Source organism: Schistocerca nitens, chromosome 1 (genome assembly GCF_023898315.1).
Source record: "Schistocerca nitens isolate TAMUIC-IGC-003100 chromosome 1, iqSchNite1.1, whole genome shotgun sequence".
Lineage (NCBI taxonomy): Eukaryota > Metazoa > Arthropoda > Insecta > Orthoptera > Acrididae > Schistocerca > Schistocerca nitens.
Genome location: NC_064614.1, coordinates 760,163,634 through 760,188,623, shown reverse-complemented (window position 1 = coordinate 760,188,623; position 24,990 = coordinate 760,163,634). Strand labels below are relative to the sequence as shown.

The 24,990-nt window shown below is 42.2% G+C and overlaps 1 protein-coding gene across 1 annotated transcript in view; it reads left to right on the top strand.

Annotated features, from left to right (window-relative positions):
- LOC126199193 (uncharacterized) overlaps positions 1-18,640 on the top strand; it is a 44,665-nt gene extending 26,025 nt beyond the window's left edge. The window contains exons 2-3 of the mRNA XM_049936010.1: positions 5,993-6,587; positions 18,627-18,640. Coding sequence (XP_049791967.1) covers positions 5,993-6,587; positions 18,627-18,640 — 609 coding nt within the window. The remainder of the gene's footprint in view (positions 1-5,992; positions 6,588-18,626) is intronic.
- The last annotated feature ends 6,350 nt before the right edge of the window (positions 18,641-24,990 follow it).

Sequence of the window (24,990 nt, the reverse complement as noted above, 5' to 3'; positions counted from 1 at the left end):
CACTGTCTCTGGTTGGCTGCTTGAATTTAAGCGCCCAACGACCTGATTGGCTAACTTCAATGTTAATTAAATTGCAATCTGCGCAACATATCGAAGTTTTTTTCTTAATAGTTATTTCTCAGCACAACTCAGCCTGCAACATCCTTACAAGCTTTTCAGACTGTCTCTGACCACTCTGTGTATTGCTTGCTCCTACATATTTCATGCGAAAAGACCATCAAGAAAAAAATGGAGAGATTCGTTCCTACTCGGAGGCTTACCAGCAATCGTGCTTCCCGCGAGCCATTTACGTTCGGAACAGGACGCAGGGTAGGAGGCAATGGCAGACAAAGTACCACACACCGCAAGGTGGTTTGCAGAGTATACACGTAGATGTAGACGTATGCTGTCCAACACTTCTCGGAACGTTCTGGCTCGAAATTTCAATAAGAAACCACTACGTTATGCGCAACGCCTCTCTTGTGACGCCGTCTGCCAATGGAGTTCGCTGAGCATTTGTGTAAAGGCATGTGTCCGTTAGCAAGTAACACGCTGCAAGTACTTGCAGAGGTGTTTCCAGAGTCGTAAGATAGGCAAGAGGAAGTCTACAGTGCCGTTCTTAAAAATCAGAGCAGCTGCCAGGCTTTTGCATTACTGTTATTAAAGAAAAAGTTTTGAAAGAGCACATACTTTACTCATTTCCTGTCCGTGCCGAATCCGCAATTTGTGAATTCTTTTACGTATTTAATCATCTGTTGTATCACAATCTCCAGCAATGTTTTCTAGCGCTTCGTTCTTTATAACGCTATTCTTAAAATCTTTGTGTTTCGTGTCCTACGATACACGAAATTACTCCACTTTCTGAATTAACAGCTGTGTTCTTTCACTGGTCCACACGTATTTCCCACACTTCGACGCTGGCATTTTCGCGCCGGTATTGCAAGTTTGAGAAAAGTTCCAGCAACTGTCAAGTCCAGCAAGAAATTGCATCAAGATGTGAGAAATGGGTTACACTAACTTGTGGAAACCATTTCAAGAAGTTGACGAAACTTGTGAAACTCGACTTATTGGGAGCATCTCCAAGTCAAAGAACTTGAAGAAGCAGTTTCTACAAGTGACGTGCGGAAATTTACTTCCTGATGGACACACATTTTGATGCTCTCGTGCCATTAAACGATCCCATGATGAAGCTCGCCTCGCTTAGTTGGATCTTCTGTACCTCATTAGTGGGTCTCTGGCGGAAATAAACATCTGTCAATGCGTCACTTTTGCTGTCGTTCACATCAACACTTCAACACTTTCTTATGAGTCTCCGAACTGTACCATCCTCACGCAGTGGTGCATGTCATGCTTCGCTGATATCAGCATCATTTTTCCTTATCATCTAGGTCATTCCGGGAACTGCATCCGACCACGTGCCACGGCTCTGAAGAGGAAGGATGGTGGCGCTCTGCAGCCAGTAATGTCCATTTCTATTTTTATTTTTTAATGTGCGTGTGTGTTGTTGTATGCTGTCCAGTACCAAAGGCCCCCCTCCCCCATCTCCCACCACCCCTCCCCCGCACCACCAGCGCAGCACTGGCGTAGTTGGTGCGTTCGCGCTTTCGTGGGATCGGGAGTCGATTGTAGTTTGCATGCATGTCACGCTTTGTCGACACTGGTATCAGCACATACGTGTCTCCATGGTCATACTAGGAGTCTAGACACTCGGCACTCTGCGCACGTGCACCCCCCCCCCTCCCTACTTCACGAAACCCACGCGTCCATCCGTCGACATCATGGCGAACTGCGTGTAAGTTAAGAGACCCCCAATTCTTAGAGTAATGTATGCTCTCCATTGTAGCTCAGCGGTCGGGTAATCGTTATAAGAACAAATTAGTTTATTATTGCCCAAAAGTATTCGAATCGTCTGATGACATCACACATGCTTCACATCTGTATAAGCTTCTAGCGATTAATACAATCTAATCAATGCTTTAAAAACGAAGAACCACTAATGAAGTAGATGAAAGAACTGTTGCAATATGTTTCAATAATAATAAAAGTAAAAGTAATATTAATAATAAATACACTGAAGCGCCAAAGAACTGGTATAGGCACGCGTATTCAAATGCAGAGATATGTATTAACAGGCAGAATACGGCGCTACGGTCGGCAACGCCTATATAAGACAATAAGTTCAAATGGTTCAAATGGCTCTGAGCACTATGGGACTTAACATCTGAGGTCATCAACCCCTAGAACTTAGAACTACTTAAACCTAACTAACCTAAGGACATCACACACATCCATGCCCGAGGCAAGATTCGAACCTGCGACCATAGCGGTCGCGCGGTTCCAGACTGAAGCGCCTATAACCGCTCGGCCACACCGGCCGGCAGACAATAAGTGTCTGGCGCAGTTGTTATATCGGTTATTGCTGCTACTATGGCAGGTTATCAAGGTTTAAGTGAGTTTGAACGTGGTGTTATATTCGGCGCACGAGTGATGGGACACAGCATCTCTGAGATAGCGATGAAGTGGGGATTTTCCCATACGACAACTTCACGAGTGTACAAAGACTATCCGGAACCCGGTAACACATCATATCTCCGACATCGCTGCGGCCGGAAAAAAATCCTGCAAGAATGGGACCAATGACGGCTGAAGAGAATCGTTCAACGTAACAGAAGTGCAATCCTTCCGCAAATTGCTGCAGATTTCAATGCTGGGCCATCGACAAGTGTCAGCGTCCAAACCATTCAAAGAAACATCATCGATATGGGCTTTCGGAGCCGAAGGCCACTCGTAACTGCACGACACAAATCTTTACGCCTCGCCTGGGCCAGCCAACACCGACGTTGGACTGTTGATAACTGGAAACATGTTGCCTGGTCGGACGAGTCTCGTACTCTTACATATTTATGGACAGCCCTGCAAGATTCATAGGATCAGTTCCCTCCAGCACTACTTTAGACATTAGTCTAGTCCATGCCACGTCGTGTTGCGGCACTTGTGTGTGTCACTGGGGCACTACACGATATTAGGCAGGTGTACCAGTTTCTTTGGCTCTTCAGTGTATTACCCAGCCCTGTGACATTAAGATTTACGTAATACAGCCTCTGCTTTAGAAGTGGGGCGAGATGCGCTCTTTACAATGCTGATTGTTGCTACGCTTCGGAACTTCAAAAACACACACACGCACATACGTGTGGAGGTAACATTCAAGCATGCTGATGACCATCTCTGACATGTGGAATCTGTAACCCATAGGAGCTCTGTTCGTTCCGTTCTAGAAGCCGGAGAATGTAGTCACAGTTTTTAATGTCAGATATCAAATTACCTACCTTGGTCCACTGTGGACGATCGTCATAAGAAGGTCAAAATTTTGAAACTTTTTAGAATGCCTAGCATTGTATGTGAAAATTCCTTTTTTTCTTGTTTTTGATGGTACGTAAATATCATCTGGAGTGAACCCGAAGTCCAGCGACAGTATTTCGTGGATTATCCAAGGATATTTTTTCAGTATTTTGCTATTATGGACCTGTGGTCTTATCTGTCTCCTCATACAGTAATAACGTAATTATTATTCATTCGGTTTGTTATCCATCCCTCCTTCAATTCTGTGAAAATAGCCTCATAACAGTGAAACAACCCGTAACAGTCCATCGCCACAATGTAGAACACAAAGCACAGAGTAATGTGACAACAACCATCAGACATAACATTTACACTCCTGTCACAGTGAGTTCATTCCGTTCTGTCAGTGTACAGTACTTCTAAATCCGTATCCACATTTACCCTCTGCAAGCCAACCTACGATGTGTGGTGGAGGGTACTTTGTGAATGACTGTCACTGCCTACCTTTCCTGTTCCACTCGCGAATGGCACGCCAGAGGAACCATTTCTGGTAAGTCTCCGTGTGAACTCGAATCTCTCTAATCGTACCTCCTTGGTCTTTTTTTGAGATGTACGAGGTGTGTAGAAAAGTAGTTAGAGTGACAACATTGCGAGCGATCTGGCAACGCTGTCTGTGTTGTTCTGTTTGTGTAGACCGATGTGTTCATCTCTTCCAGATGCTCAGTCCGAGTTTCAGCACTGTACAGGCATCATGTGGTTTTTGAGAGTGCCATCAATGAAGTTGTGTTTTTGTTGTGTGTTACGAAAATGGTACAGCAGAATTTAGAGCAACGTTATGCCACCGAGTTCTGTGTTGCAACATCGTCGTGTGTGACCTCTGAAAAACTGAAACAGGCCCACGCGGAACATTTCTTAACAATAACACAAGTTTTTCACTGACACAAATCATTTTTGAAAGTCCGAGAACGGGTTGAAGATGAACTCCGCTCTGGAAACCCTTCAGCTTCAAAAACTGACGAAAACGTCGAACGTGTTGTTTCTCTTGTGAGATCAGAAAGAATTTATTCCTCCAGGAACAAACTGCCGAGCAAGATGTCCTTGAAAGGCTCAGGAAAACGGTGAATTGAGTGAGATCGGATATTGCAGACAAACGGATGCTGCATCATGGCAGCGCTCCATGTCACACATCCAATTCCATCATGGAATTTTTGACCTGAAAAGGCATTCTTGTTTTTCCATCCAACCCTCCCCCATCCCCTACCCCCTATTCACCAGATTTGAGTTTCTCTGACTTTTTTTTCTTTTCCTGCAATTGAAAAATGTCTTGAAAGAATGTCATTTAGGAACTTTGGAGAATCTCCAAAAGAATGTTACCGACATGTTAAAGGTTCTACCAGTTTAAACTTTACCAAGACTGGGAACAACAACTCCGTCAGTGTATAGCCGCCGAAGTGAGTTACTTTGAGGAGGACACTATCGTTATTTAAAAAAATAAAAAAATTGATGGATAAAAAATCAATCTCATTACCTGTCTCGCTACAACAAGATGGCGCCTAGTGTAGATAGGGAGTATGTTAGCTCCGTACAAAAGTCAAAAAATAACGAGGAAAAGTGTTCGATATGCAACAAATTCTGTGTGTATTATGAAAGTGCATGTATGCCATGTTATATTATCGCAAAAGTAGACGCCAAAAAAAACCTGGTAACAGGAAAATGTTATAATCAGGCATCTCATCCAGCAAGTACTTCGACTCATTCGTGGGAAATGGTGAACTCTGATACAACATGCCATTGCAAGAAACGTGTTGTAAAAGGTATAATGTGCTTAAATTGTAAAACGGTTTTTCATTATTCGTGTGTTAATGTCAGTCCTAAAAGGAAACTATGGTTCTGCAATAGCTGTTTCAAAGGCGACTTAGGCCAAAAACCTAATGTGAGAAACACCAAAGACGAAGTTATCAGTGCTCTACTGGAAGAGTTTTCAGTTATAAATCATCACGAACACGAACAGTATGAAAAAGAAGCAAAGAGGCTTAGCGTTTTACCTCAAGATACTGTAACTTTTGTTAATAACAGTTCTGTTATTTATGTTTGTAGAAAGTGCGGGAAAAACACAAACAGTGGTGTAACCTGTTGCGAGTGCGAAAGAAAACATCAGTCTAAAACTCCCGACCATGTTCCAAAACTTTACATTCTAGGCGATAGCCACAGCCGCGGTATTGTCTCACGCATAAATAAAGCTTCAAATGTGAAATCGATGAGCTTTGTAAAGCCTGGGGCGCCCCTCTCAGAAATAAGAAAACTAGTTTTTTCTGAAGAAATAAAAAAGCTGTCTTCGAAAGATTTTGTTGTCCTTTTTGGTGGATCTAATGACATTTATCAAAATGATACATCTAAAGCCTGTTGCGAATTAAACAAGTGTTTATCTGAACTAAGTCATACAAACGTTATCCTCGTAAATATACCACAAAGGTACGACTTGATGTCCTGGTCGTGTGTCAACAAGGAAATTAGTGCCGCCAATGAACTTTTTTCCGTTATATGCAAACAATATAGAAATGTTTCTGTTGTTAATATTAATACCATTGGACGCAGATTCCACACTACTCACGGGCTGCACCTAAATGGCCTTGGAAAGCAACTTGTTACATTAAAGCTAATGGAAACTATTCAGAGACTGCAATACTTACCAACAACATCATCAGTGGTACCTGTATCATCATCACAGAAAGTATCTCTAGGAGTGACTAATGCAGAATCAGATACAGTAGCAGAAAATGCAGCAGAAGTACCCAAAGAAGCAATACTAACAGAAGTAGAATCAACAGCAGCATCAGAAGAACCACATTCAGTAGCAGCAGAAGTAACTCCTCCAGCATTAGAACCAGCTCCTACAGCAGTAACACCATCTCCCTCACCAGCAGTAGCAGCACAAACTACTTCACCAGCAATAGCAGAAGAAACACCATCAGCAACAGCACAAGCAACTCCTCCAGCAGTAGAACCAGTTCCTATAGCAGCAGCACCATCTCCCACACCAGCAGTAGCAGAACCAACTCCTTTACCAGTAATAGGAGAAACAACTCCTCCACCAGCAGCAACTAAACCAACTTCACCAACAGCAGAAACATCACCAGCTCCTCCTCCATCACCTTCAAGAGTAGCAGAAAAGAATAGACCAGTCACAGTAAGTAAAGTATCACCTTTGTCTCATGATGAAGTGATACCAAATGATTTGGGAAAACATGTTCCTATAAAACTTGTGGACAGTAAAGTGAAACAAACTTCCAACCGTGTTTCAAACAGACCCAAAAAATTACCAAAGAGAAATGAAGATTTTTTATGGTTTATCCCAAGGAAGTCCAACCGCCACCTAACGGAGATTCCAGGGCTGAAAAAACAATTAAATGTTCTCCATTGTCCCATAATACTGTACTCCTCCCCTCCTGTGACATTAACAAAAACCACTCACCAACTTTGTCTTTCAAGATAGGTTATCTCAATATTGAAAGTATAAGTGGAAAACACATAATTTTAAATGAATTTGCAAATGAGAACTTATTTGATGCATTATGCTTAAGTGAGCACTGGTGTAAAGGAAATGAAATATCTTTTCATGTACTAGATGATTTTCACTTAGCAAACAGTTTTAGCAGAGAGCAACATATTCATGGGGGTGTATCAATTTACATTAAGAAGGGATTAATAAATTGTAATAATGAACTAGATCTAGGATTTTTGTGCAGTGAGATACATTTTGAAGCCACAGGCGTATATCTGGATCATTTAAAAATTGCTATTGTATCTCTTTATAGATCACCAGATGGAAGTCCATTAATATTTTTAGAAAAACTTGAGACTTTACTAAACTTCTTTCTTAGTCCTCAGTGGAAGAAATATAGTATCGTGATTGGTGGTGACATCAATGCCGCATTTGATGTAAACAAAGATGTGCACACTGTAAATGAATTTAAAAACCTGTTACGACAATTCAACTTCATTTTTACGAACTGCAAACCCACAAGACAGTCCACTTGTCTCGACAACATACTTACAAATGTCAATAGAGAGTTACTGTCTTCAGATGTAGCTGTCTTCGATTTCTCGGACCATGACTCAGTTTGGGTAAAAATAGGTACAGATAGGCCTAACATGGAGTATAAGGAGTTTAAAGAGCCTAAAGTAGTCATCACAAGACCAATAACGCAAGAAAAATTGTCTAATTTTATGGTCTCACTCAGTAATTATGACTGGTCACATCTGTTTAACAATAATGCTCAGGATTCTGCCAATACATTGTTTGATAGATTTTTTCATTATTTCTTAAATATATTCGAGACTAACTGCCCTCAATACAAATGTAAAGTTAACCCTAAAAGTAACAGTAATAGACATAGGGATACGAGTCCATGGTATACCGCTCAACTAGCCAATATGAAAAGAAGGTTGTTGTTGTATAGAGATTCTTACAGACTTAAGAAAACTGATATGGCTAAACAAAGGTACTCAAGAGCACAAAAAGAATATAAGTATGCTTTAAATGAGGCCAAAAAACAACATAACCTAGTCAGCATTGAGTCATCAAAAAATAAATGCAGAAAAGCATGGACTATAATAAATTCAGTGGCCAAAAGCAAGCAGAAAGTTGAGGTAGTAATTTCAGCAGACGAATTTAATAACTACTGTATAAAATCTGTTAACCAAATTAGGGAAAGCATTGTGAAGCCACAAGAGACTGTTGTTGATCTCATTAAATACCATAATGTAGACTACACCCTGAACGATAAATTCCTTTTAACAGAGGTCACACCAGATGTTGTTTTAACTCTTGTAAATAACTTTAGACCCTCTGATAGTGAAGATATATATGGTATTTCTTGTAATATGTTAAAAAAGATAATTGGCTACATAGTATATCCTCTTACTAAATGTATAAATAGATGTCTAATTGAAGGAGTATTCCCAGAAGTATTAAAATTATCCAGGGTAGTGCCCATTTACAAGAAAGGAGACAAAAATTGCCCATCTAGCTATCGCCCAATATCCCTGACACCTATTTTATCTAAAGTTTTGGAATCCATCATCTACTCCCAGTTGTGTGATTATCTGACATGTAATAACATTATTACTCCGGTACAATTTGGCTTTAGGAAGGGCAAATCCACAGTCCATGCCATTGACTCCCTGATTAAAAAAGTGCTTAATGCTTATGAAAGAAAAAATTTTGCTCAGGCTACATTTTGTGATCTGAGCAAAGCCTTCGATTCTGTGGAGCATATTTCACTCCTCAACAAACTAGTTCATTACAGAATCACAAACAGTGAAGTCGACAACATTTTTGAATCTTTCCTCAGCAACCGTAGACAAATTGTTTGTATTGGTAAACAGAGATCACAGCTAGCTGAAGTTAAGTGCGGTGTGCCACAAGGCTCAGTATTAGGACCTCTGCTATTTATCCTAATGACAAATGATCTACCATCCTACATAAATACTCACTCCATTCTCTATGCAGATGATACCACTTTTTTCAATATCAGCTCAGACATTGATATGCTCCAAACTGTGGCAAATGACACAATATCACAGGCATCAGTCTGGTTCCGAGCTAATGGGTTCCTGCTTAATGAAAGTAAAACTCAAAAGATTGTATTTAGTTTGAGAGATCCGCCAGCAGAAGACAAACTGACTTGGGAGCCACATATTAAATACATTAGTGCAAGGCTGTCTAGAGTGGTATATTTGTTAAAGAATTTAATAAACCATGTACCTGCGGCCTATGTAAGATCAGCCTACTTTGCTTTTTTTCAAAGTATTATATCTTATGGGCTTTTAATATGGGGCAATAGCTCACACCTTCAGGACATTCTGGTACTTCAGAAGAAAGTAATTCGAATTATCACAAACAGTGATAAACTGGCCCATTGCAAACCACTGTTTATCAACTTAAAAATATTAACTGTGATAAACATGTATATTTACACTGCCCTACTGCATATAAAGAGCAACTTATCAGAATACCAGCGTAGAAGAAATGTACACTTTCATGGAACCAGGAATAGTAGCAATCTTGACATACCTTACTACAGATTATCCAAGTCATTGAACAGCTACGAAGTGGTGGGTATGAAGATGTTTAATAATTTGCCACTAGAATGGGTAGCAGCTCCATTTGATGTATTTAAAGACAAATTGTTCAGTTGGTTAGCTGCAAACCCATACTACTCACTTCAGGAATTTTACGACTGTAAAATATCATAGTGGTACCGATTTGGAGAGTGTAGCATAATTTCTTTAACTGAATCAGTTATGATGCAATGTTTTCATATTATTTCATTTTAATTATTGTATTTTATGTAAAACTTATGTCACATATTGATCTTTAACCCATGTATATATGCTGTATAACTTGTATATGTGTAACTTGACTTTGTCAATTGCTGTAATAGCTAAACGACAATAAAATTTCATTCATTCATTCATTCATTCATTCATAGCGGGAAGCAACACACTGATCGACTCCTCCACGAATGCACACCCTCGCGAGTTTAACAATAAATGACAGCATGAAGCGGAACGCCTGTCTTGCAGAGTCTCTCACTGTAGTAGGTTGACCATCTTTGTGGTGGTTTCGTTCTTACTGAATGAACCTGTAAGGATACAAGTTGCTCTTCTTGGCATCTTCCCTGGTTCTTCTGTCAATAGTATCTCTTGAGGATCTCGAACTGGCGAGCAGTGTACAAGTATCGGTAGAACAAGCATTTTGTAAGGTACTTCCTCCATGAGTGGGTTGCCCTTCCTGACTACTCTTCCAAAGAATCTCAGTCTTGCATCAGCCTGCCCTGCGATTACCTGTATTTGGTGGTTGCACCTTAAATCACTCTGTGCGTATAATCCTACATATTTTATGGATGTGACTGCATCCATTGATTGTTCAGCATCCACGTAGTCACACAGTAATGGTCCTTTCTATTTCGCACAGTGCATAACATTTGTTTGTGTTGACGGTCACCTGCCGAGACGTGCACCAACTATCGATTCACTGCAGCTCTTCTTATATTTCAGTACAGTAGTCTAACGTTGCCTCTTGTCTGTATATAACAGCATTATCTACAAGAAACCTTCAGACATTACCCCCTAGGCCATTTATCTGTAATGTGAAATGTAATAATTCTGCAGCACGTAAGCCAGCCGCGGTGGCCGAGCGGATCTAGGCGCTGCAGTCTGGAACCGCGCGACCGCTACGGTCGCAGGTTCGAATCCTGCCTAGGGGATGGATGTGTGTGATGTCCTTAGGTTAATTAGGTTTAAGTGGTTCTAAGTTCTAGGGGACTGATGACCTCAGAAGTTAAGTCCTATAGTGCTCAGAGCCATTTGAATTTTGCAGCACGTAACAAATGCAGAACTGTCCTCTTTACAGGTGTTGCTCAAAATGTAAAGCATCATTGAGTCTCTTACATGCTCAAGAATCCCAGCAGTTCGGTGTGCTACTCGCACAGCTGCGACAATCTCAACGACCTGGCCCATGTGGGTTATCGACCGGAGCTCCGTAAAACTAGGCTCTTCACACGCCCCCAGAAAAACGAGTCCATGGGCGCCATATCTGGTGACTAAGCTGTCTGTTGAATTGGATTGCCGCGAGCAGTTCATTGCTGTAATAACGAAATATAACAACTCTGTAACAAGCCACCGAGCACCACGAATCCCTACTCCTAAATACTCATAAAATGTCCCTGTACAACCTCCGCGACTATTTCGGTGTTCCCGTTCATCCCGTAAACCTTCTCGAAGTTGAAATACGTCTGCGCCACACGTTACAGCAACCTTTGGTAAAGAAAATGTCGAGAAGTTAATTTATTTTCCTTGTTTTCATTTGTCAAAGGATAACATGAATTGTCGGTTACCAGACTTATTGTAGACAGCTACAAGTGTAACATTTCTGGCTTTAGATCCATCATATTCAGGTACAAGAACAACTTCTTAGAGCAGTTGAGAAGGCAGTAGTGGCAAGATGACGTAATGTGGTGTGACGTACCGATAAGAGATGGTTTGTTCAATACGGGCATCATGAGAAAGACCACCTAAACTGTTGTCCTCTCCGCGACTGGCTGCTGCATTCGGAAGTTGTTAATATTAGACAAACTAAACAGTGTATTTACTTGCATTTCAAATGAAAGCGTCTCTCAACGGCGTCCTGTCATTCGATTATCTCACAAGTATTAATAATCACCAGAATAATGAACAACTGCTAAACGAAAAGGCAGACAAAGCACTTTGGTGCTCTTCGGATCGCGCCTGACTTGGATGGCGCTGAAGTAGTTCGGCTGTAATCTCAGAGCTGGTTTGGCAGTGTCGGAGGACAGACATGGTTGTCTGCTGCGGTATCTGTTAGGACTTAAGACTTAATTTGCAATGTCTACGGTTCGTAAATGTGAGAGCTGGTTGGGTAGCTCGGAGGACAGAGACTACGTCTGCCGCAGTCGGTGTTAAGACTTTGTTAAACTCTGGTTATTTGGAACATATAGTTGAGAACAATGTGACAGTAATTGCGGAAATACGCAGTTCATTATTTTGTTGAAGAATGAAAATTATTTGTAGAATGTAATTCTGCAGTTTCTCGCGTTCTGCTAATACAAAACAGTTGTCATCCCGTTTAAACTTATTGAAAATCTAATTATTCATATGATACTAGTTCCTCGCTAAGACTCAAGATAACGGATTCAAGACCTACATTCTGTTTTCTGCATAGGGGACAACAACTGTAGAAGGTTGGAGATTGGTGATCATTTATTAGAACTTATGCATTCCACTCAGGGTGGTGGAAGCATATAGGCACCTCGCATGCACTGCAGTCTTAGTAAAAATTAGATAATCTGTGGTAATACATAGGAAGTATGAAGGAGAGAATTAATTATCGAGGGGAAGGGGTTTATCATACGCACATATAAATATCACTCCATCTCCATACCTCTCTTTTTCAACTTGCCATACAAGGTGTCGCAGAAGGAAGGAATGATCAATATTCAGGGATATGACGAGAACGATCATTTGAAGCAAAGAGTGTCTAGTAAACATGGTTTCTAAAACGCATACCTTAAGAGCTGTCAGCACTAGTTCATCTTTGCTACCGTAGATTTTCCATATGAGGGACGTCCAACATTGTCGAACGTGATCGTTTTGATGGTTCAGGTGCTGCTGTGTCTGGAGGCACGGTCGTACTGACTTCAAATGGCTCTGAGCACTATGGGACTTAACATCTAAGGTCATCAGTCCCCTAGAACTTAGAACTACTTAAACCTAACTAACCTAAGGACATCACACACATCCATGCCCGAGGCAGGATTCGAACTTGCGACCGTAGCGGTCACGCGATTCCAGACTGAAGCGCCTAGAACCGCACGGCCACACAGGCCGGCCCGTACTGACTTCCAAATCTATGAACACAGTACTCTCACCGGTCAACGTTATTGTGACACTGTATTGTACTCCTTCCACATTAACGTCTTTTCAGGGATACATTCGGCCATGACTTCATTTTTATGGATGACACTGTGTGACCGCGTTGACCTGCGCAAGTAGAATCTTGGAGTGAGGATTATTTGGCGAATGGACTCGCCTGCCCAGTCCACTGACTTAAAATCACATTGAGCACGTCTGTGATGCATTTGATGGATGTATTGCAGCACATCCACATGCATCAACGTCTATCCAGCAGTTATCAGTCACATTGGAGAAGGACTGGAATGCCTTACCACAAGAACTCCTTACCAGCCATAGAAGCACTGTGCAGAGCAGGCACTGCCATCCGTGCCTATTAAGAACCATGTCTCACCTCCTGTAATGTTCAGTGCCTACCATTAAATCATGGCGACTTCGGTGTAATTATTGTCTTTGATTAAAGGTGTCATTTCTGTTCGATTCATTGCGATATCTTTCAATTAAGGTCTGTACTGTACTGTAGCAATTATTTCTACACGTGGTCCAAGATGTGTGGAGGGTACCAGTGTAGTTGACACACACACACACACACACACACATACACAGAGAGAGAGAGAGAGAGAGAGAGAGAGAGAGAGAGAGAGAGAGAGAGTAACCTGCAACACATACATTGTCAGAGCGATACCACTGCGATGTCAGAGCCGTGGTCATCAAACATTTATGCTGCAGAGCCAAACATGATATTATGGGGCGGCACGTCGGTCCGCCTATGTACCGAACTTAACCAAGTCCGCACCATGTTGGAAGGCGGCCCAATTTTCAGTCATTCTGCGCATCCCCCTCCACTAGCCACTGGCAGCCAGTAACATTCATTCTCTTTCCGAGCGGTAGACAGCGAGAATATCGCTCCTACATGCTGCACTGTTGCCGTACTTCACGACAATAGAATTATTCATTCGACTGTCAGTCTTATTTTTTCATTTCCTTTTTTTTCTCGAAGCAGTACAGGTGTGAATGTGTATCAGTAAATGTTTAAGTGCGCTTTTTTAAAAAAAAGCTAAGTGACAGCAATAAATGTGAAGTGCTTCACATGCAGTCGAGGGGGATTATTTACCGCATTTATAGCTTTTTCAAAAGTGAATCTGAAATCAGGTCTCCTACTATTGACATTTGAAGACACATGAACGGACTCCAGAACCATGTGGTGTTGGCAAGAGAGCTGTGAAGAGAATTGTAAGCGAAAGTGTCAGAGCTGTAGGAACCATAGAAAAAGTTGGTTTCGTGTCGCCTGGAAAGCTTCGAAGAGTAAACTTGCATTTATGTGTAAGAAAAACAGCAGTGACTACCATTCGGAAATGACGTTTCGTGACGTGATTCACAATTCTTGTCATAACTTGCTTCGAAGTCGGTCATTGCTAGTTATTATTCAACTGCTACAGAGAAAACACCAAGTATAAACACCAAGTATAAACACCACAAAAGCGTTATATTTCCCTGGCTTAAAACTAAAAATATGAAGCACAGTATAAACCAGGGTCGCACCGATCTCCTGCAGCTCGTTAATTTATACAAGTCATGTGACAGAACGTACAAACTTAACTTCCTTGCATGTGAATGAGATCACACAGTTTAGCGTTTACCCGTGTGTCACTGTTAATGTAGCCCTATGGAATTAATTAGGGCAAAGGATAAGGCTATATGGGAGAAAAAAAATCAAGATCACATTCACTGAATTGCTTGTGCATCAGGCAATATACACCACCCCACCTGTAGCGTGGTCATAGTCTGTGCAGCATGCTGAAAAGCTTCAGAAAGAATAATTTGACGGGAAGTGATGATGGATATACGCCTTGAACCTGTCATCTTAAATTTACAATCGAATTGTTCAGAAAATACTCAAATAGAAGTGACGGTGGTTTTATGATGCAGACTTTGGAACAAAGTAATAACATTTCTTAGTTTTAAAGATTCGTGGTTTAAAATTTTGTTTGTCAACGTATCAGCTGCACACATAATAATGAGAACTTCCTAACCCTTTTGATTGGGACTTAGTACCCTTTGAATTACGCAGACTATAGTGTTCAACATATTGCCCAAGGATAGGGTGACCAGACGTCGGGATTAATCCGGCCATGTCCTCCTTTTTAGCTCTTTGTCCGGGGTCCGGGCGGATTTTTACAGTGTCCGGCTTTTCCGCAAAGTTGAGCGTAATACAGTTAAATTTACAATTCGTCCCGTTCTTTTGCTCTTTTCTTCAATAGTTTAACTATTGGCACAGCCTTCGTGATAAACAAGCACGAAGGCTGTGTTAATAGGTGGCACCAGGATCGTCGATCGACCTACAGGGGATTGCCAGTATTGATTATTTAAAATTTTCGTTTCGTATCTTCACTTTGTATTGGGTTGGCTTCCTATAGTGAGCGTGTGATTTGCGTGTGCTGACGGGTGGTATCCTCATCTGCAGTTGACCCGTGTGATGTGTCCTCTTTTTTTTCTTCTTCCTTTGCCCTCCTTTTTGAAGCTGTTTGTCCTCCTCTTTAAGCAATTGCATCTGGTCACCCTACCCAAGGAGAAGTTAAGCTTCTCCCACCATGTTGTATGCTCTAATAACACACGAGAACGCAGTTGGATAAATTTGTCGAAAGTCCAATATTTCTACATGTAAACCCCTGTCACTGTCAACGCACGAGCTGGATAAGGCCCTAAAATGACAGTAACTGTTACTGGCCGAGATATCGGTCGTTTTCGATGTTATTGTTCATCATTCCCTGGAGTTATTCGCAAATGATGATTAGTAGTTTGCGTGTTCAATGGAGTATAATAGCTGTCTCTCATTGTAATGTCGAACAAGTTAGTTTATACTCATAATGCCCATTAACAGAGAAAAATATGAGAACTTACTGACAATTTTTACGATAGTCTTTCATTAGTTTTTTCTACTACTAATTCTTTTCTACGCGCAGTGATTACACTTAAGTAAGTCAAACACATCAACACACCTTATACACATTTATAAAAATTCTATTGAGCAGAAGCAGTTAAGTTCAAATGGCTCTGAGCACTATGGGACTCAACTGCTGTGGTCATAAGTCCCCTAGAACTGAGAACTACTTAAACCTAACTAACCTAAGGACAGCACACAACACCCAGCCATCACGAGGCAGAGAAAATCCCCGACCCCGCCGGGAATCGAACCCGGGAACCCGGGCGTGGGAAGCGAGAACGCTACCGCACGACCACGAGATGCGGGCAGCAGTTAAGTAAATATGATGAATTCGGTTTGTGCTTTAAGTTAATTTTGTTGTGTATTAAATTTTTAGTTATGAAACAATTCAAGTCGAAGTAAAAGATAATTATTGCAAGCAGTTTCAATGATCTTGTCGTTAGACAATTGTCATTTTGAAAAAAATTGTACTTCACGTCTTCATAAAACTGTGTCAGCTGCTGTTTCCTCCCAATGTCACGCAGAGCAAATCTGTGGAGCAGTGGACTCAACATCAAGATGTGAATTAACATTTTTCTCATGACAACTGATCGAAATTGGTTTTAATATTTACTATTCCCCTCATAGATTTGAACCTGTAATACAATGTACTGTAGGCAAATGAGCCTCACTGTTGTCCGCAGCGACGCATTTCGGCAATGTGGACTTTCTTTCCTGCTGCCGTGCATGCGCAGTTCTCACCCTTCCACTGCTCCACCTCTGTGCGCGAAAGCACCGTCCTACGTGACCCAAGCTATAGCTAGTGGCCGGCATGTGTTGTAACGTCTCTTTCAATGGTTTTGTAATTTATTGGAAGTTGATACACATAAAATAAGCAGACATTTGTATATGTAGAAAACAAATGGAAGCCTAATTTCTTCGTCATTGCGTTGTACACTCCTGGAAATGGAAAAAAGAACACATTGACACCGGTGTGTCAGACCCACCATACTTGCTCCGGACACTGCGAGAGGGCTGTACAAGCAATGATCACACGCACGGCACAGCGGACACACCAGGAACCGCGGTGTTGGCCGTCGAATGGCGCTAGCTGCGCAGCATTTGTGCACCGCCGCCGTCAGTGTCAGCCAGTTTGCCGTGGCATACGGAGCTCCATCGCAGTCTTTAACACTGGTAGCATGACGCGACAGCGTGGACGTGAACCGTATGTGCAGTTGACGGACTTTGAGCGAGGGTGTATAGTGGGCATGCGGGAGGCCGGGTGGACGTACCGCCGAATTGCTCAACACGTGGGGCGTGAGGTCTCCACAGTACATCGATGTTGTCGCCAGTGGTCGGCGGAAGGTGCACGTGCCCGTCGACCTGGGACCGGACCGCAGCGACGCACGGATGCACGCCAAGACCGTAGGATCCTACGCAGTGCCGTAGGGGACCGCACCGCCACTTCCCAGCAAATTAGGGACACTGTTGCTCCTGGGGTATCGGCGAGGACCATTCGCAACCGTCTCCATGAAGCTGGGCTACGGTCCCGCACACCGTTAGGCCGTCTTCCGCTCACGCCCCAACATCGTGCAGCCCGCCTCCAGTGGTGTCGCGACAGGCGTGAATGGAGGGACGAATGGAGACGTGTCGTCTTCAGCGATGAGAGTCGCTTCTGCCTTGGTGCCAATGATGGTCGTATGCGTGTTTGGCGCCGTGCAGGTGAGCGCCACAATCAGGACTGCATACGACCGAGGCACACAGGGCCAACACCCGGCATCATGGTGTGGGGAGCGATCTCCTACACTGGCCGTACACCACTGGTGATCGTCGAGGGGACACTGAATAGTGCACGGTACATCCAAACCATCATTGAACCCATCGTTCTACCATTCCTAGACCGGCAAGGGAACTTGCTGTTCCAACAGGACAATGCACGTCCGCATGTATCCCATGCCACCCAACGTGCTCTAGAAGGTGTAAGTCAACTACCCTGGCCAGCAAGATCTCCGGATCTGTCCCCCATTGAGCATGTTTGGGACTGGATGAAGCGTCGTCTCACGCGGTCTGCACGTCCAGCACGAACGCTGGTCCAACTGAGGCGCCAGGTGGAAATGGCATGGCAAGCCGTTCCACAGGACTACATCCAGCATCTCTACGATCGTCTCCATGGGAGAATAGCAGCCTGCATTGCTGCGAAAGGTGGATATACACTGTACTAGTGCCGACATTGTGCATGCTCTGTTGCCTGTGTCTATGTGCCTGTGGTTCTGTCAGTGTGATCATGTGATGTATCTGACCCCAGGAATGTGTCAATAAAGTTTCCCCTTCCTGGGACAATGAATTCACGGTGTTCTTATTTCAATTTCCAGGAGTGTATGTGAGTAAATTTAGTCAAGTGTTTTGGGATGTACAATGTTTTTGGTCTTTAATCTTGTGCAAAAACAAATTCTCTTTCTGCCCCACTGCGGAGCGTGCAACATATAACAGACTCCACAGCATGCGATCGAGCAGCTCGTAAATGATATGATTTGTTGCTTCCTTGGCGATCCTCGCTACCTTGAGAAGCACGCAATAGCTTTGCCTCTCCCGCCTGGCTGGTAGAACTATCAATTGATGTGTGTTACGGGGGCGTGATTATTTTTCCCAGGGAAAGCAACAACTGCACGAAGTTTCAGCTCAGTCTGATGAATTAACTAGTTCGCGTGTATATAAAATTAGTGCACTGGCTACTCACTTTTGTTAAACAGAATGGCACACAAGACTACCACATCTAAGAGATTACAGAAGTCGCATCATATAGAAGATGCACTGTCAAAAATTGCAGCATTGTCTTTCTCTCAGTCGGTTTTATTAGAAAACTGGTACATTGTTCCTGGTAAATTTATTTAGTCATGTACCTTCTCCTGTTTTGCAAAACCGTGTGTAAATTGAGCCAATTCTTTTTCAGATGGTACGTTCTGAACAGATAGACAAACATTCATTTTTACTTAGACAGGGATTCATAACCTATATAAATTAGTACATTATAAGACCCCAACAGATTAGCTATACTAAGAGAGTGGTAAGTTGGTTGCTGGCCCACAAGTCCATTCGGAACACTTCGTGTCGACTTTTCTCTGTTTCAGATTGGCGATCCTAAAGTTGTGACACTGGAATTGCCTAATGAAGTATTGTAGTGTTGTCTGTACAAGCAGATGATTAATTGATTAATAACAATAACTGTACTTATATTTAAATGCGTCATGTAATATGATACATGATCACAGACAAACAATAAAACACCCCTCACCCCCTACCACTTACATCCTTGAAACCACCCCCACCCCTCCCAGTGGTCCTGCTACTGACTCCTCTGTCCCTGAGGTAAGTGGTCAGCTTTTTTTTAGCTCACGGATGAATTCAACAATGTCAATCAAAATTAAGCAAATCTTTAAATATTACTGTCTTTGTAAGTAGTTTTGTTTCTTGCTGAGCATGAAAGATACACCCTTGAGAAGCCGTTAATGTTAGTTGACGTTTTCGGATTCAGCTGTTAGTTGCTAGAAGCATATGATTATAAAATACAGCTGAGATCTGCAGACCACATGAATACTTGATTCAAACCGCATGCCTGCGGGCCGCAGTTTGACGACCACTGCGCTCGAGTCTAGCTGCACATGGTCCAAAGTATAACATTCGTATTACACCTCTGTTTGACAATGAGCCTGCAGTGGCTCGAAAAAAATAGTTAATGGTATAGAAGACAAATAATATCAAAATTCACAAAAGTGACTGGTTGCATATCATACCAACACAAATCGCCAATTACAAGGGGGGAAATTTTCACTCTGCAGCGGAGTGTATGCCGATTTTATACTTCCTGGCAGATTAAAATTGTGTGCCGGACCGAGAATCGAACTCGGGACCATTGCCAGTTTTAATCTGCCAGGAAGTTTCAATTACAAAGAGTGTTCGATAAGTAATGCAATATATATTTTCTTTTTTTTCTGAAAGCAGGTTGGTTGTATTCAGGATACCAACACACCATATTATTCCCCACCCTTTTGGCTACCAAGCCCCATTTTTCAACATAATCTCTGTTCAATGCAATGGCCTTACGCCACTTTACTGCAAGGGCCTGTACACCGACATGGTACTACTATATTGGTCAACATCAGAGCCAAAGTATTGCTGCATCAATAACCTCCTTATCAACCACATCCTGCTTCCCACAGAGTGCATCCTTCATTGGGCCATACAGATGGAAATTGGATTGTGCAAGATGTGTTTTGTAGGGTGGATGAGGAAGAACAGTCCAATCAAGTTTGGTGAGCTTCTCTCAGGTGTACATACTTGTGTAAGGCCTTGCACTGTGATGGCTAAGGAGAAGTTCGTTTGCATTTTTGTAGCGATGAACACGCTAAGTTTCTTCATTTTTTTTCAAAGTGTGCTTGGCTGCCTGGCATGAGAGATCCGACAGGTTTGCGCGACTTTGTTACAGTGCTGACAGACGCCTAACCCTACAGCTCACCGTGCTTTTGTTCACTTCCAGGTCTACATACCAGAGCAATTAGAGAGAAAGGAGAGCATATTTCTCAAAAGCAGTAGGGGTCTCAACTTGAATGTCATTAGCATTGATGTTGACAGGCAATAACATGGGAATTAAGATGTGGGGAGCAGGTGCTAGGTGCATGGGGGGCAGGTGGTGATATTGGCATTGGAGAAATGTGACATGCATGCGAACTACAGTCAACTCTCACTTTCACGAAAGTGCAGCTGCACGAGACGCATGGGGGGCTTCATGATGGACAGCATATGCCAACACACATGCAAATTAAAAATAATTGGACACCATTGCGTGAGAGCATGGGCACAGGACAGCAGAGGGTGTGTCGCCCCCCCCCCCCCACTACATGGACTTGGCATATGGCCATATGCGATTCTCAGGATGTGACTACACTGACATCAGTGGAAGTGTTTATTCCCACCAGAAATGGAGGAGACCCACTACTTACCTCTTCTATTAATCTGCCCTGGTAAGGAACCCACACTGATGAGTAAAACTCAAGAACTAGTTCAAGAAGTGTTCTGTAAGCTACATCAACTGTGGATGAATTACATTTTCTTAAGATACTTCCAACGAATCTCAGCCCTGTGTCTGCTTTACCTCTAGTTTGTTATTCACTTTTGGTCACTCTACATCATTACTCATAAATATTTTAGGATAGTCACAGTTTCCAGTGATTCATCACGAATAGTGTAATTGTAGAGCGTGTATTTATGCACAATGTGATACATTTGGTTACATTCAGAGTCAACTGTCAGCCCCTGCACCAATCATCGATTCTCTGCAGGTCTTCCCGCAACTAGAGACATCATCATCATAATCATGACATTATCCATTATATCATTTACACTGACTGTAAACCATAGTATCCCTCAAACATTCTCATGAGGTACTCCATAAATTTCCTTTACATCTGTCAATTTCGTCGGATTAAGAATAACATATTGAATTCCATCTGCAAGAAAGTTCTGAATCCAGGTAAAAATCTGGTCCAATACCTGGTAAGCTCATACTCCGTTCAGTAAGTGACAGTGCCCGTGAGATTTTGAAAGACCATGCTTCTTATTACACAGTAGTTGAGTCTAATGCTGAGTAGACCTGTTGGTCCCCAAGGTAAAGGAGATGATTATGATGACTAACTACATGATACAAATACTTCGAAGAGCAATATTTATTAATGATACGAGCATACACAGGCAATCATCTGAAGAAAGTGAAGCGATCGGACCAAGTGAATATCAAAGTGTCTGTTGCGCCAGAACTATGCTGATTGCAGTGAAGTTACCTCAGTGTTCCCATAGAGTCTCCTCCCCTAGTGCAGAGCATGGTGAAAGAGGCTGTGTGGATTGCTGAAGTGGTGCTATGATGCAGAGGCAAGTAGGCCTCCGGGATGTTATGTCACCTGGGCTGTTGAGTGTTGAGTGGCGAGGTACACTGGATGGCACGCAAGTGAAAATCGTGGATGTGGGCTGGCATGTGTGGTGCTGGCCATATTGCGAGTGTGCTGCAGCATCAATAGTAGTGAGTGCAGGCAGTGTGTCATCAGATGTGGGTGAGGTGATGTCAGTGGCTGTGTGGGTGTCATGTGATCAGCAGTGTCCTGCACAGGCACAGTCAGGTGAGGGTATGTTAATGTCACGCAAATGTCATCTCTCCAGCTGGGTGCAGCGATGTCAGATTCAGTGAGAGTCAGCTGAGCTTGTGGTTGGCAGGCCACTGCATAAGCTACTGTGGAAGCTGTGTGTTTGCCTGCTGCCATTAACACAGAGTTTGTGATGTATGATGAAATGAATTCAATCTGCAGGTTTAACATGAGCATCTCTGAGTTCACATTTGTGAGCGACCATTGCCAGTCGTACTTGCGCATGGAGTTTCACAAACCACAGAGTCCATAACATGTGGTCTGTCATAAGATGGATGTCATCTGAGCACAAAGTCAGTGCCATAATTGTGATGAGGCTTTGTCACTTAAAACTTTGTCATAACTGATGTGGTGAATTTGCTGTTCCATCGACTGGGAGAGAGAGTGGAGTATAGCATCTTCCGCAGTCTCGTATTTACTGTCTTTTGGGAGGAGAGAGTATGATATCTGTTATTCCCCCCCCCCCCCCCCCAAGTGACATAGTAGCATGACAAACTTGGTGGCTTCACTGATTGTGTCACTCAGTGTGAAGATATCCACAATGAGAAACCACAAAGTAGAGTTCTCTGGCCAGAAAGTTGGTAGTTTGAGAACAGTCCTGTAGTTGACAGATTACGATTGTGATGTTTGCAGTGGAAATTCAGCCAAGCACATATTGTCTGTAATTGGGATGACATGATGTGCGGAGGATGGCACAGTAGGCGATGCAGCCAGCTGCATGAGTTCCAGAGCAACTGTTTTTATATACAGTGCGGTTGTCTGATTGAAATCAATTAAACGTACATCCAACTGGATGGATTGCCGTGGCTTGGGTATAGCTTGGTCTGCAAAAGAAACAGTATTCAGAGCAAAATCATGGAGTACATTGTTTACCACATTCCATTGTTCAGCACAGTTGCACAATAATGAAGCGCTACCTGACAGAGTGGCATGGTCCCCTTTTGTCACTCCAGTTGCATGTGAGTTCTTATGTGTGGAGTCGTGGGTGGAGAAACATTGACTACCAGTGAAAACTGCAGCACAACACGGACACATCGGCAGCATTGTTGTCATGCAGTAGTCAGATTTGTCAGAGGTAAACACTTTAGATCCACAGGACACAAGGAATGATTACAGTGTATAACCACACAATCGTAATGCTCTCAAGTGGCGTTAACATGGGGCTTGAGAAGGTACTAATGGAAGCAAGCATGGTCACATTCCAGTGTTACCAGTTGAGTCTATCAGTAGATCAGGTTTCATTAGGCAAGGCCTGCACCTAAATAGGTGTGGGAAGAGGAGTCTGGCAAAGCTTATAGGTGACATTGTAGTGGGGGTTGGTGGGATCACTTATCGAGTGGTGTTAGAGCTGCACCTCTTTTAGACTGAAGTCAGCTGATAGGTACACCTGCTTAAAGGAAGTCTCTCTAAGTGAGGAATCACCTTCAGATGATATGTTTCCAAGTAGAGAAGGCATTAGCATATTTCATCAAAATATAAGAGGTACGAGAGATAAAGTTAGTGAAATGCTTACAGATGTTGACTCTGAAATTACTGGTGTATCGGAGCACCACTTATTTAATTTGACAATTCAAAGGGTTCCTTTACCAGGATACAGATTAGCTGGCTGTTTTTCAAGGAGTTCCTTGCTGGGTGGCAGAGTCGTCATGTACTAAAAAACAGTATTCCATTTGAGTCCATAGACATATTATGGCACTGCACTGAACTGATATTTGATTGTTGTGAGGGGGCAGTTGAATTTAATCAAACTAAACTTCTAATTTTTGTTGTTTATAGGTCCCCTCACTCTGATTTCAGAGCACTTCTGCTCAAGCTAGAGAGGGTTCTTGATTCACTTTATGGGAAGTACCAGAAATTAGTTGTGTGGTGACTTCAATATTAATTTTGTATATGATTGTGTAAGAAAAAGGATGTTGGTAGATTTAAATTCATATGAACTGATGCAGGTTGTGTTTTTTTTCCAACTAGGATGCAGGGGAACAACATTAGCACAGCCATAGACAATATTTTTATTCATTCATAATTACTAGATGGGCATTCTGTTAGTAAAAGGGTGAATGGCCTTTCAGACCATGACACACAAATTTTTAACACTAAAAGACTTTTGTAATCAAACATATGTCACATATAGTTACAAACTATGTAGGAAATTTAATCCAATGACAACAGATATTTTTTTAAAACTCTCCAAGGAACAAGACTGGCAGGATGTTTATAGTGTCGATAACATAGATGACGAATATAATGCTTTCTTTAAAACATTTCTCATGCTCTTTGAGAGCTGAATTCCATTGTAACATTGTAAATGGGATACCAGCAGTAAAAGGCAGCCTAGGTGACTGGTGGGAAAAGGATATCATGTAGAACAAAGCGGAAATTCTATCAAAATGTTAGAAGTAGTCACAAGCAAGCTACAGTTGCCCATTACAAACAGTATTGTATGGTGCTTAAAAATGTAACTAGGAAGGACTGTGGTACCCAGATAGAATAGCTAATTCACAGGATAAAATTAAAACCGTATTCTCAGTTGTGAAGGAAGTGTCTGGTCAACAGCACAAGATCAATGATATAAAGTCAGTTCATATTAAAAATATTTCTGTTACTGATAAATCAGATATATGTACAATATTTAACATTCATTTTCTGAGTACTGCTGAAGAATTAAATAAAAATTTAGTTTCTACAGGGAATCATATAACTCTCTTGGAAAATGCATTTCCGAGACAGATATCTGAAATACGCCTCTGTGACACTGACAAGGGCGGAGATTGAGTCAATACTTAAATCACTGAAGCCTAAGCACTCTCATGGACATGATGGGGTGCCTAGCAGAATATTAAAGTACTGTGCTGCACAGGTTAGGCCTGTACTTAGCCATATGTTTCGTTTAGAAATGGTCAGTTTCCTGAATGATTAAAGTACTCAGTAGTAAAGCCGCTTTATGAAAAGGGAGAAAGGGATAATGTAGAAATTTTTAGGTCTATTTCTATACCATCAGTGTTTGCTAAAGTTATCGAAAATTCTGTGTATGTAAGGATAATTGATCATTTTATATTATATAATTTGCTATCAAATGTACAGTTCGGCTTTAGAAGTCTTAACAATTGAAAATGCTATATTCTC